This window comes from Nanorana parkeri, unplaced genomic scaffold (assembly GCF_000935625.1).
Source record: "Nanorana parkeri isolate BGI_ZX_2015 unplaced genomic scaffold, ASM93562v1 scaffold1022, whole genome shotgun sequence".
NCBI lineage: Eukaryota > Metazoa > Chordata > Amphibia > Anura > Dicroglossidae > Nanorana > Nanorana parkeri.
In genome coordinates, this window is record NW_017307290.1 from 27784 (window position 1) to 41323 (window position 13540).

Here is a 13540-nt window from a genome sequence, read left to right on the forward strand (position 1 = left end):
TGTGTGTGTGTGTGTAGGTCCCTGAGTGTTCTCATTCTTAAGAGTACCTGTACCCTTGTACATTACGTTCTCTCAGGAAATCGTCCAAAAGCTTCTTGAATGATTCCAGACTATTTGCGGAAATCACTGCTTGAGGCAGCAAGTTCCAGACCCTAACCGCGCGAACTGAGAAGAACCCCCTTCGCCCCTTGTGTTTGAATTTTCCATTTGTTGTCATTGTCCATTTGCTATTCCCAGTGAAGCTGTTTTCACATCAACCAAGCATTCGTGCCAATGAAAATTACTATATTTCCTTGCTCATAACTGAGTATTTGACGTTTACACTAGGTAACTAAACTTTCTACTTCTTTAGTAAACAATCCCCACTATGTCATACATGTACTTAATGGCCTCTGATGAAAGAGGCCATTTGTCTGACTCCCAGACCGCAAGTTAGTTCAAGGTCAGTAGGGCAGAACTTGTTGAGTTTCATAAAAAGTGATATAATTTCCCTGGAGACATTGTGTGGCTTGAAGGCTTTAGAATTTTAACTTCTAAGACCGATGTTAGGCTTTTGGACATGTTTTTTTAATTAATGTCAGTTAATGAATTTTATGTTGAAGATCCCTAAACCAAATTTGCTTTACACAGGTGCATTATAAGAAGACAGGTCTGCCTTACCAGCTTTGAGAAATTTGAATGCCGCCAATATGAATGCATGCCACGTCAAATTAAATGTGAACATTTGCGAGATCCAGTATGTGATAGTGATAATATGGAACATCCCAACATTTGCACTTTGTATCAAAGAGGAAAACAACTATCATATAAGGGGTCATGTCAGGTAAGACTAAGGGACTAAAATTTTGAATAACAAAAAAAAAAGTATTTTCCAGACAATGTTCTCTGTTGATTGATTCTGACAACATATTATTTTTCTCTCCCAAGACTACAGTGGATATCACTGAAACAGACACTGATACGAATGCTTCTTATACGAAAGTTCTTAAGTAAGGAACTTTTGTTACTGTAAAACAATTCCCATTATGTTTCCATCATAGTATTGTATCATTTCATAGTTTCATTTGCATATACACTTTAAATTGTTTGGTTCATGATAGTAAAATGGTACTAAATTTACATGTGTCTGTTTTCATTTGTAAATATCCAAGGGATTAATGCAACCAACTTCAAGACGCTGTAAACTTGCAAGTGAACAAAAAAGTACTGTCACAAGTTTGCTAGCTAATGTTTTAGTTAGTGTACAACATTTGCTGAGTTTTTCCATTCTGTTTGTCATTCAAAAACATTTTCAATTTTCTACCCTATAGACTGAAGTGTGTTGCATTAATTAAATGTCTACTCATTTCCTGTTTTACTTCATCTTTTATTGTCATTTGAATAATACTAAAAATGTTAGCAAGCTATGCCTGAAACATGCACATAGAAAACCCTTTTCTAAAGGGGTTCCGCAGTAATTCTCACAGTCAAATAATCTTAAAGAAGTTGGACTCTTTGTGGTCTCAATAGATATAGTGACCCTGCTGTAGTAAAGGAGTAGAACATGTTCACTTTCAAACTGAACTGTCACTTATCTTAGTGAATACAGTGGAAATTCACTCTGCAAAAAACAGCCAATGATTTGCAAGGGGATTTTTGCTCACAGGTGATTGATTGATTGAAGTCAGCACAACTTCACTGTATTCGTTAAGCTAAATGAAAATTTAAATTTGCCCACTGTAGGTAGATGTGACAAAATTGACTTTTGTGAAATCAAAGTTCTAGCAAGAAACATCATTCTACTAAGCTCCAATCTCGAGGGGTTGTGCTGGTACTAGTAGTGTTGCTTTGAAGAGTACTGAGCTATGCTGATACCAGTAGTGCTCCTTTACAGTATACTAGGGCTGTACTGGTACCTGTAGTGCTTCTGTGCAGAGTACTGGGCTGTTTTGGTACCAGTAGTGTTCCCATGCAGACTGGGCTGTGCTGATGACAATAGTGCTTCTGTACTTCTGTGCAGCATCAACCCAAGCCATCAACACAAGCGACGCAGTGTGAGCAGAGCCCTTCGGGAGCTGGGAGCCTCACAGCACAGGATGATCTGAGCCCACTGGAAGGCATGTTCCTTCTACTTCCTTCTACTACGCCATTCAGCACACACTCCATTCAGTTCTTCTTGGAGTGGAGTTCCCTCCAAGTTTCTTGCACATTGATTCTTTGCAAAGTGAATTTTCACTTTGTTTCACTTCCTTCACAAACATAAATGAAAATTCTTTTTGCAAAGTGAAACTTCACTTTGAAAGTGAACATACTGTACTCCTTTAGTAAATTGATCCCAGTGTGTAGCTTTGTTTTCATAATTGTGCAATCAGCAAAATCAGGAGAGATCCTTTATTGGAGGAGGAATATTTGAATTGTCATCAACTTTCTTGAGAATTATTTTGATGTGTGGCAGGTGATATTGAGAACCCAATGAACAATATACTAACTAGATCTGATAAGAAACAAGGAATATCAGTTGTGGGTTTCTAATTTGTGTATAAAATGCATATAAATATCTACCCGGCAAAGTACTTTTTGGATTTGTAATGGCAGCCTTCAAGAATGTTATATGGTGACATTCTTCTTTAAAAGGAAAAGAATCGGGAGAGTATACGTAGAGCAGGCATGGGACAATGCAGCTGTCACATGACAGCTCTATATACCAAGAGCTGAATGATTAAATAACTGCTTATCTCACGGTCTCATCCTTACAGTCAGTTACGGCTCCCGTAGAAATCCCCCCTTCCCCCCTCTGTTCCTCTCTTGGTCACTGCAGGGACAGACAGGGGAGGGGTGGGCACAGCTGGCTGGCTCTAGAGAGGCAGAAGCAGCAGTCAATCAAACAGACTGATGGATCCTGACAATATTGTTGGGATCTTTCCCGGCTGCAGCGCACCTCTGTGCTGCCTGCATATAGCGAGAAATAGCACGCTATACGCTGACTTTGGGTCACAGGAAAAGATTAGTTAATGTACCCCTGTAAAAAAAAGCTTTGACTTTACTTATCTTTTAACTAATATAAACCACATTATCAGCCAGTCATGCCAATTCATATTTCAGTTTAATTCCATTTATTTGGAAAACAGCAGAGTATCTAGACAATTAAAGTTATCACCTGTGGTGACATTCAGCAGTTAGTTTACAGCTGTATGTTCCAGGACAGCGTAGTCAAAGCAAGTGTTTTGATTGGTTCCAACTATAATTTCTTGGGTTTTTTTGTGAAAAATAACGAATACATCAGCTTTACTAATTTTTTAATTGCTCACCTACAAACGGCCACAGAACTAGCAGTGATACAGGTGGTTGGAAGTCAGAGTACAGTTGCAAAAATGTGTAACTTCCATGCAACATATTTCTTTTTACCCAAGAATTGTGCCTATACAGTATAAAGAGTAACTAATGTAGTTAAGCAAGTATGGTTTTCTGTCCATCACAAAGGCTAGAGAGACTTCAGCCTTGGGCTCGTGGTTGGGGAAAAAGGTGCAGATGTTGCTGCTCCCAAGAGCTAAGCCCCACTGACTTGATTAAGACAATGGTTGAAATCTGCTCTATGTATTAGAAGCACTGACAGCTGTTCCTGCAGAGTATTTCAGATTACAGTGGATTTCCCCGGGAATATGACTGGGCTGTCAATTTTACATTTTCTAAGTTTTTTTTCCCCAGCTGCCAGCCCTCCTAAATCATAGAGTAGAACCGACTGTAAGAATGACAGCTGTGCCTACAGATTACACTAAGGGGTAAACTGCAGAGATCAGCTTCCTCTGTGTTTGAGGAACCCTGACAGCAGCTCCTATATGAATGAAGGCTGCACACAGGTTATAACATTTTGGTATCTTCAACCAGGGTGGCAGAAAACATTGTCCTGTGACACAGTATAACAACTACATATAAAGCGATTGACTCATACTAACAGTTTGACATCCATAATAAAACATAAAACACTACTAAAAGAACATCATTTATAATAGTATAATACAGTAAAGGCCTACATTCGGTAGCAGGATACATATAGTGGAGGACAGTCCTCAGGAAACCTGGAGCATGAGAAATACACAGGAGAGGGTGCTGCAGATGGGCAAGAGCAGCAGTTTAGAGGAGTACAGGAGGAAGAGTACAGGAGGCAGAGCACAGGAATAGTAAAAGAGGGCATAGTATACAATAGTGTCAATGGGGAATTGGAGACAGTACAGGGGTGCTAGACGGTGAGAAACTTTGCAAAGTGAACATACATTACTCCTTTAGAAAATCAGGGTCATCTCCCAGGAGTGGTCACTGTCACTTGACATTGATTAACCTACAAATCAACGTTACCTCACTTGGTGGTGAGAACACTTGATTGATCATAACATGATTGATAACATGACTGAGAAAATGAGAATGATTCATGAGAACATGTGAACCATTTATATTGCTGCAAAATACATCAGTGCTATGTAAATGTGAGAAGTAACACATGCAAAACTGGCCTTTGCAGGTTCTTTGTTTGACTTTTAGATAAGGATGAAGGCATATGTACACCTTTGATGAATCCTAATAATATTTTTTATAGAGAAAGACCCACAACTTTTTCAATTTATGTGCCACATAAACATATAGCAAGCACCAGTGAACCAAACCAAATATGAAAAATAGCACTTAACAATGTTATTAATAATGTATAACATTACCTCTGCTTGGCTTCATGCTATTAAAAATACTATAATGAAGCATATGTTCTAACAGATAAGTAGAGACACTATAGTAACCTCAAAGTTTAATGAGAGCCAAATATAGCCCACAGGACAAGCAAGAAAGTCAACTGTGCTGACATAATGTGACCACCCTCTGGCAACCACAAGGCCTAAGCAATAGATTAACAGGAATGTTCAGTTTGGCTGGTCTCTGTTCAAATGAAAGGGAATGAGATCAATGGTAGTGGCAGATGCAACCAGAGCTTAACATCTTCAGGAAGAAAAACAATAAGAATCTGGTGACTTTTCTGAACTGCCCGGTCAATTGTTCCTCCACTGGCCACCTGGCAGGGTGATGGACCCCACTCAGACATAATGGTCACAGAATCATGCAACTGTCATCTATGGATAGCTTAAGCGTATACTTATGGCACAGATGTGGGAAAGTAGTAAATGGCTAATCACCTAATTTGGACTAAAGTTTGGTGACTAGTTTAGAACACTTGAACATCTGGTATGCTGTTATACCAGATGTTCTTTGAAACATAATAAAATCTGCTATCGGCTTTGTGCCACATTTTCATTTACTCAGCTAAAAGTCTAATGGGTGTTAAGTGTTTAATATCTTTGATTCATAGTTACATAGTATTTGGGGTTGAATAAAGACATAAGTCCAAGTCCAACCCATATAGGTCCGCGCATCATCTCTTTCTTAGGAGTACTTGTACACCTGTATATTACGGTCCCTCAGGAAATCATCCAAGAGTTTCTTGAACAATTCCACACTCCTGGCTGAAATCACTGCCGATGATGCCCCTTGTCCTGGAATTTGTTTTCCACCAATTTTAGGTGGTGGCCTCTAGTTTTTGTAACGGAGTTAATCTTACAGAGTTTGTTGCCAATGTTGCTGTCACCATTGAGCATCTTGTACATGAAAATCATATCCCCCCTTAATCTCCTTACTTCCAACGTGAACATGTTTACATTTATTAGCCTTGTCTCATAGCTCTGGTCCTCCATTCCCCTAATTAGTTTAGTTGCCCTCCGCTGGACCCTCTCCAGATATAGGACATCTTTTCTTAATACTGGTGACCTAAACTGGACCGCATACTCCAGATGAGGCCGAACCAATGCTCAATAAAGTGGCACAATTATAGACTTGTCTCTGTAGTACATCCCCTTCTTAATACAGGACAAGACACTACTTGCTTTGTTTACAGCAGCCTGGCACTGCAAACTACCCTTTAGTTTGTGGTCTACAATGACCCCCATGTCTTTCTATTTCTGACTTCCCTAGTGGCATACCCATAATTGCATAACCCATTTGCTTGTTTTTATTTCCAAAAGTGCATTACTTTGCATTTATCGACATTAAACCTCATCTGCCATATATTAGCCAACTCCCCTATTTTATCCAGGTCCTCCAGTAATGCTAAACTGTCTAGGTCCGTTTCTAATACCCTCCCTATTTTTGTATCGTCTGCAAACACTGAAATATGGCTATTCACACCCTCCCCGATATCATTAATAGACAGGTTAAACAATATGGGTCCCAGCACAGAGCCCTGAGGCACACCGCTTATTACACTAGCCCAGTCTGAAAAGGTGCCATTTATAGATACTCTCTGGACCCGTTCCTGTAGCCAGCTATCTATCCACGTTTACACCACCTCATCTATGCCCATAGATCTCAGCTTGTGTAGTAATCGTTTATGTGGTACCGTATCAAATGCCTTTGCGAAATCCAGATATACCACATCTACCGGCCTCCCTCCATCCATATCTCTACTTACACCCTCATAAAAGGTTAGCAAGTTAGTCAGGCAGGAACGATCTTTCCTGAACCCATGCTGATTGTCATTAACTATCCCATTATCCTGAACAAATTCTACCAAATAGTCCTTAATTATGCCCTCTAGCAGTTTACAAACCACCGATGTTAGACTGACCGGCCTATAGTTCCCAGGTTGGCATCTTACCCCCTTTTTGAATATTGGAACTACCGTGGCCTTCAGCCAATCACTTGCGACTCTACCAGTCATTATTGAGTCTTTGAAAATGAGGAATAATGGTCTTGTTATAACCTCACTTAGTTCCTTAAGTACCTTGGGGTGTAGGTTATCTGGACCCACTGCATTATTGGACCATTCCTGCATCATCCATGTTACACAGATATTTTTTTGTGTGGTTTTTATTTCTTTTAGGTTCATTACTACTTCATAATTAACTGATGATAATGTAATATTCAAAAATGTAATCTTATACAATTTTAACTTTTGTAGCATTTCTGCAAATCTGTGGAACCAGTTTGTGGACACAATGGGGAAACATACAGCAATGTATGCAGTGCATATTATGATCGGGTGGCTGTGGATTACTATGGACGGTGTCAGGATGTTGGAATATTCTCAGATCACAGTTTCCATACTGAGTGTTCCTCAGTAAAGTGCCCCCTAAATCCTAAATCTGGTTGTATGCCAATAATACCTCCTGGTAAGTAAGCATAAGTATAGATCAATAAAAATAGATCGTATTTGTTAACTACTGTCCTATTATCAGACATTTGAGATGCAGTGGATCTGTACAGCTACTGTTAACAGCCGTGAAGAGATGGTTAAATAAAGAATGTTAGAAGTGTTTTAATACTTACATTCTCTAGAGAAGATGTTGTTTAAGTGTTTCAGTGCTAGTCACATATCTAAAGACCTAGGCACTAGGTCATGTGATCTCTGCTGAAGGGGAAGATTATTGTTTGATTAGCTGAGTGACTACTTTTATCAGCAATCACATGGCCAAGTGCCTAAGCTAAGATAGGTATGCAGCACTAGGGTGAGATTGAAGCTGATGTTGCTTTCTGAAAGGTATTTCAGCTGTTCTATTACTTGTTATTTATTCCAACCAGTAAGACTATTAAAATAGCTTTAAATTATCAGAGAAAATATTAATATTCAATGTTTTAACTGACTAATAAGAATATTTTTAGAAAATAATTTAGTCCCAACCAGAACCAAAACCTTCACTGGACCCTACCAACCTCAATCATTTTAGACCTATCTCCTTACTCCCATTCACCGCTAAACTACTAGAATGCCTTATCTACAACCGCCTGAGTTGCCACATCGCTAATAACAACCTTTTGGACCCCTTTCAGTCCGGCTTTCGCCCTCAACATTGCACTGAAACCGCCCTCCTAAAACTCACAAATGACCAAATAACAGCTAAAAACAATGGCCACGATTCCTTACTCTTGCTATTAGACCTCTCTGCTGCTTTTGACACTGTTGGCCACCCGCTGCTCCTCAAAAAAATTCAGTCGCTTGGCCTACAAGACTGTGCTCGTGGTTCTCCTCCTATTTATCTATGCGCTCCTTTAGTGTCACCTACAATTCTAACTCCTCCCCTCCTCTTCCTCTTTCTGTAGGGGTTCCCCAAGGCTCTGTCCTTGGACCCCTTCTCTTCTCTATCTACACCTCTTCTCTTGGTCAACTAATAACCTCACATGGCTTCCAATACCATCTCTATGCCGATGACACTCAAATGTATCTTTCCACTCCACAACTCTCTCCCTCAGTGTCCTTGCGTGTTACTAATCTACCAACTGACATATCAGCCTGGATGTCACAACATTTCTTAAAACTCAACCTTTCAAAAACTGAGCTCATCATATTTCCTCCCGCCCATGCACTTTCCCCCAACATTTCAGTTGAGATTGATAACACAACTATCCAGCCCTCCCCTCATGCCAAGGTCCTAGGCGCCATCCTTGACTCAGACCTCACCTTTCTTCCCCACATCCAATCACTATCCAAATCCTGCCGCTTTCACCTTCGTAACATCTCCAAAATACGCCCCTTCCTCACCAAGGAAACCGCAAAACTACTCATCCACTCCCTCCTCATTGGCCTTCCACTACACAGGATATCCCCCCTTCAGTCTACCATGAATGCAGTTGCTAAACTCATTCACTTGACCAACCGCTCAGTGTCTGCAACCCCCCTCTGTCAATCACTACACTGGCTTCCACTCGCCCAGAGGATAAAATTCAAAATATTAATAGTCACTTATAAAGCCATCCACAACTCTGCCCCTGGATATATCTCAGACCTTGTCTCAAAATATCACCCTAACCGTCCACTCCGCTCTTCCCTAGACCTCCTGCTTTCCAGCTCCCTAGTCAACTCCTCCCATACTCGCCTCCAGGACTTCTCTAGAGACTTTCCCATCCTCTGGAACTCTTTACCTAAACCTGTCCATCTATCTCCCACCTTGACTGTCTTTAGGTGTTCCCTAAAGACTCATCTCTTCAGGGAAGCCTATCCCACCTCAACCTAACCACTGAACCATCACATTCTCAAATAATTCATCCCCTCACAGCTACCTCCTCATGTATCATTTCCCCCTCCTCTTTTAGATTGTAAGCCCTCAGGGGCAGGGCCCTCCTTACCATCTTGTCTTGAATTGTATTGTAATTGTAATGTCTTCCTTACATTGTAAAGCGCTGCGCAAACTGTTGGCGCTATATAAATATTATATAATAATAATAATAATAACAAATAAAGAAATAATGCAGAAAATAGACAAACGAAAAGTCACATAGCACATGAGCACATAGGTCAAGAAAAGGTAAAAGGTTATATTGGTATAGTTCAGTGATGGCGAACCTTGGCACTCCAGCTGTTTTGAAACTACAAGTCCCATGAGGCATTGCAAGGCTCTGACAGCCACAGACATAACTCCCAGAGGCAGATGCATCTTGGGATTTGTAGTTTTGGCACAGCTGGAGTGCCAAGGTTCGCCACCACTGGTATAGTTGATTACAACCCATTTATTTAGAAAGTGGAGGACAAAAGTATTAGTCCCTCCCACTTTTAGAGCTAGACCTTCATTATTGAGCTATTAGACACTTTTGATCCCTGAGTATCTCTCTCCATGTACTGTTTGTAATATTATTATGTTTTTATATTGTTATATTACAACCAGTCAGAACTGTGTACTAATTCTGACCTGTTTTGATGTGACTTGGGGTTGGGGGTTTGTGTATAAGTTGGGGCAGGCTTTCTGTATATCCTCGGGCACATTTATTAATCACCAGCAAAGTAGATTTCCATTATTTACTTACCTCTAAATAATATTAATTATATTGGAATATACTTTTATTTTTACAGTATGGACTGTACCCCATTGTAATGGACACATTTTAGCTGGTTACAACACAATCTAAGCAATTAGATACATATGAGAATGGTGCATCATCTTTATAATTCCTTCAATTGTACTGATTTTTCTTTTGTTTGTTTACACAGGAGCATGCTGTCCATTATGTTCTGGTGTTTTAAGGATTTTATTTGACAAAGAAAAACTAGATGCCTTTGCTAAGGTAAATTTAAAAATGTGGAGAGAGAGAGAGAGGGAGACCCCCATTCCACTTTGTGCCATATTATGGAAGCCAGGCAGCAGCGCTCTCTAACACGCACAATGTGCATTATAGGGAAAGTTCACTTTCCCAAGCACTTTGGAAAAATGGAATTCCGCGCTCAAATCTGCCGCTCCCCCAAGTATACTTACCTTTCGGCGAATGGTCCCCCATCCACTTCGCCGGTACAGGTGTACTATCTGCACTCCATACTGCCATCCAGTGCAGCCCTGTGCTAGGGTTTTTGAATTTCGCACGCCCGTTGTGAGCACTCATTGGTTGCCACGGTCACCTGACCATCATGACAAATGAGAAGCGCTTCTTAGCATAGTTAAATACGTATTTGGTTAAAATAATTTTTTGTATCAGGACAAGTAGATTGTCATGAGGGGCAAGTAGATTGGGCCCCCACTTTACTCTTTGGACAAGTTTTTTTTTGTTGTTGTGTTTTTTTTAATTTTCACACCCACTGTCTGGATCTTCTGTCTCAAGGACTGGTTTACCACTCTGGGCTGTTAAAGCCCAGGTCTTGAGTTACAAGGGACTTTCCGAATCAGTGATTCCTACAATGCTAAAAGCTTCTTCCTGGAAGGTCTACAATCGCACATGGAAGACACACTATGCTTGGTGTGAGGAAATAAACTTTCTTTTCCAGGAAATACTGCATGGGATGAATCCTGACCTTTTTTGCAATCAGGCTTGGATAAACAGTTGGCTCTGAGTACCATTTAAGGGGCAAATCTTGTTCCAAAGATCGGAAGCCTCCTATCTTTTATGTGGCTCCACCTGCGTGTTCACCCATTGTTCATGGGATTTGAATTTGGTTGTTTTGGCTTTTCAAAAACTGCACTTTGAAGTTGCCAGGTTAATTCCGTTAATTCAGATTCACGACAAGGTTACTTTCCTTGTTGCCATCACCTCTGCGAGGTGTGTGTCTGAGCTGGTGGCTTTGACCTGTAAAGAAGCTTTTCTAGTTTTACAGAAGAGCAAGGTGTTAAGGCCTAGAGCCTCCTTCCTTCCCAAGGTGATTTCATCCTTTCACCCCCACCAGGACTTTTACCTTCCTTTCCTCCAGTACATCAGAAGGAGATTTCCCTTCATTGTCTGGATGTAGCTTGAGCAGTGCATAGACATTACAGTCATTGCTTTCGTTAGAAAGACTAAAGGTGCCCATACACCTTACAACCATCGCACAACTTTCATCCTGCGATGGTTGTAAGGTAATAAAAAGCTTGTAGGATCTGCCCGTCTTGGACAAGCAGATCGGACTTGCGATCATCGCAAGCCACTAACCCGCCGAAAATCGTACAATTCCCGGCGAGTTTTCAAGCCTGCTCGGGAGACAAACAGTGCGACCTTACAGTAGAAACGGTTGCACGCCTTCCATACACCTGCTGATAATCGTACGATCGCGGGATCACCCGCGATTATCGTATGATAATCAGCAGGTGTATGGGCACCTTAATTGTCCTTATTATACCTGATGGTATCCACAAAGAGGAAACAGCTTCTCGTTCACATATATTTCATATTTCTCTATGGCTCAGACAGATCATCATTCAAGCTTATGGTCTTGAGGATCAGGTTCCACCCTTTCCTGTCAAGGCACAGTCTACAAGGTCTGTGAGCACTTCTTGTTCTATTCAGCATAAGGCAACTATTTCCCAGATTTGAGAAGCTGCTACCTGATCTTCTGTTATTTACGTTTTACCAGGTGGATTTTCAGGCCTTATCAGCTTTGGCCATAAGGTCCTTCTGGTACCTCTGTTATTGGCAGCATCTTTCCTAGCTGTCTTTCCCACCCCCTAGTTGGACTGCTTTTTAAATGTCCCAATTGTCCTTTAATTCTTTGTCCATCAGTGAACAAGAAAGAAAATTGTATTTTCGTATTCACCGTAAAATCCTTTTCTTGGGGCTCATCGAGGGACACAGGCCCCACACCTACGACTCTTGCTCTCTGTACTGCTTTGTTACAAAACAGAAGCATGCTGGGAGTGGGAGGGTTAACACCAGGATGACTACTATTTTTTTTTTAAATATAACCCAGTTGTCTCTAAACCATGTGTCCCTCAATAAACTGAGAGTAAAGGATTTTATGTTGAGTACAGAAATTCAGTTATAGTTAATACTACTGAAAATCTTACCCATGTAGTGGGGCTACCCCAGCACTGCAAGGGTTAAGTGCTTATTTTGTCTAGGGGACTTAAAGTAGATTTACTGGCCTGATCCTCTGTCTCGCTGGCTCCCCCTGGGCTGCTAGACCAGTCCTCTTCATACCTTCTCCACTTCATATCAGCCTCTTCATACCTTCTCCATCCCTCTCCTGCCCATACCCGACAAGTCATACCCTCTGCACTCCTATCCTGCACATACTGCCTCCATCATACCTTCTGTGCTCCTCTCCTGTACATACTGCCCCTGTCACCCCCAATTTTCACAGTACTGGAAGGGGCACACTTGCCAGTTAACCTTGAAAATTTGAGCTGTGTACCAAAAATTCTGCCATATACAAGGAAATGCTGTTATCCTGCGTCACAGTCTTGCTTTGTTTAATATACAGAAAGTAGAAATGTCTGTAGTCCAGGTCATAGTTTAAAAATAATCCTCGTAAAAAAGTAAAATTGTGATAATGAAATGCATTGCACACATGTTGCAACTGATAATTTTCCAGCTGATAACAGTCTATCACCATTTTTATTATCACCATATTTTAAATTCTTGTTCTTGAATATACTTGAAGTTATACAAGATCCTATTTTCTTCAAAGATAAAGAAAATGCCAGTAACAGTCATGGACGTCTTGGAGAAAATAAGGCCTCACATATCTGTACCCCAGTGTGATGTATTTGGATACCTCAGCGTGGAATCAGAGCTAGTAGTCCTTGTGGTACCAGTTGATATTCATCCTAAAGCAATACAGGTAAATAATTCAACTATTGTCCAAAAATATTTTTCAGGTAGAGAGCCACCTGTCTAAAGGACTATAGTGGACCATCACCGACAAAAGTGTATCCCAAATTACAAATACATCTTTTTATTGCTGCATTTCTGTTGGGAATATACTAAAAAAATATTGAAACAACATGGTATGTCTTATGAGTTAATAGACAATATCATACCCCATGTATGTTTCCCCAAAACTCAGCATGTATCAGAGTTTTGATGGTCAGAAGAGAAAAGGACACATTCACTCAATTTCCAAAAGGGACACTCTTTAATTGGAGATTGTGTCCAATACCTGTTCCTCCAGTACTGTACTGGTGAGTTAACCAACAACTACTTATATTGGCATTCGAGTAGTGTCTGTATGGCTGTGAGCAGACTATACGATACTTGGCTATACTATACTTGAGTACAAGGAATGCTTTAGAATATTCTGCAAAGTGTTGGGGAATTTATCACCACAATATAAATTTTTTAAAAATGTGTATACAGT

At 40.5% G+C, this 13540-nt stretch overlaps 1 protein-coding gene across 1 annotated transcript in view; it reads left to right on the forward strand.

Moving 5' to 3' along the window:
* The window catches only part of LOC108795892 (reversion-inducing cysteine-rich protein with Kazal motifs-like), a 41806-nt gene that overhangs the window by 27695 nt on the left and 571 nt on the right, over positions 1 to 13540 (forward strand). Inside the window, exons 5-7 of the mRNA XM_018567221.1 lie at positions 6974 to 7184; positions 9995 to 10068; positions 12872 to 13024. Coding sequence (XP_018422723.1) covers positions 6974 to 7184; positions 9995 to 10068; positions 12872 to 13024 — 438 coding nt within the window. The remainder of the gene's footprint in view (positions 1 to 6973; positions 7185 to 9994; positions 10069 to 12871; positions 13025 to 13540) is intronic.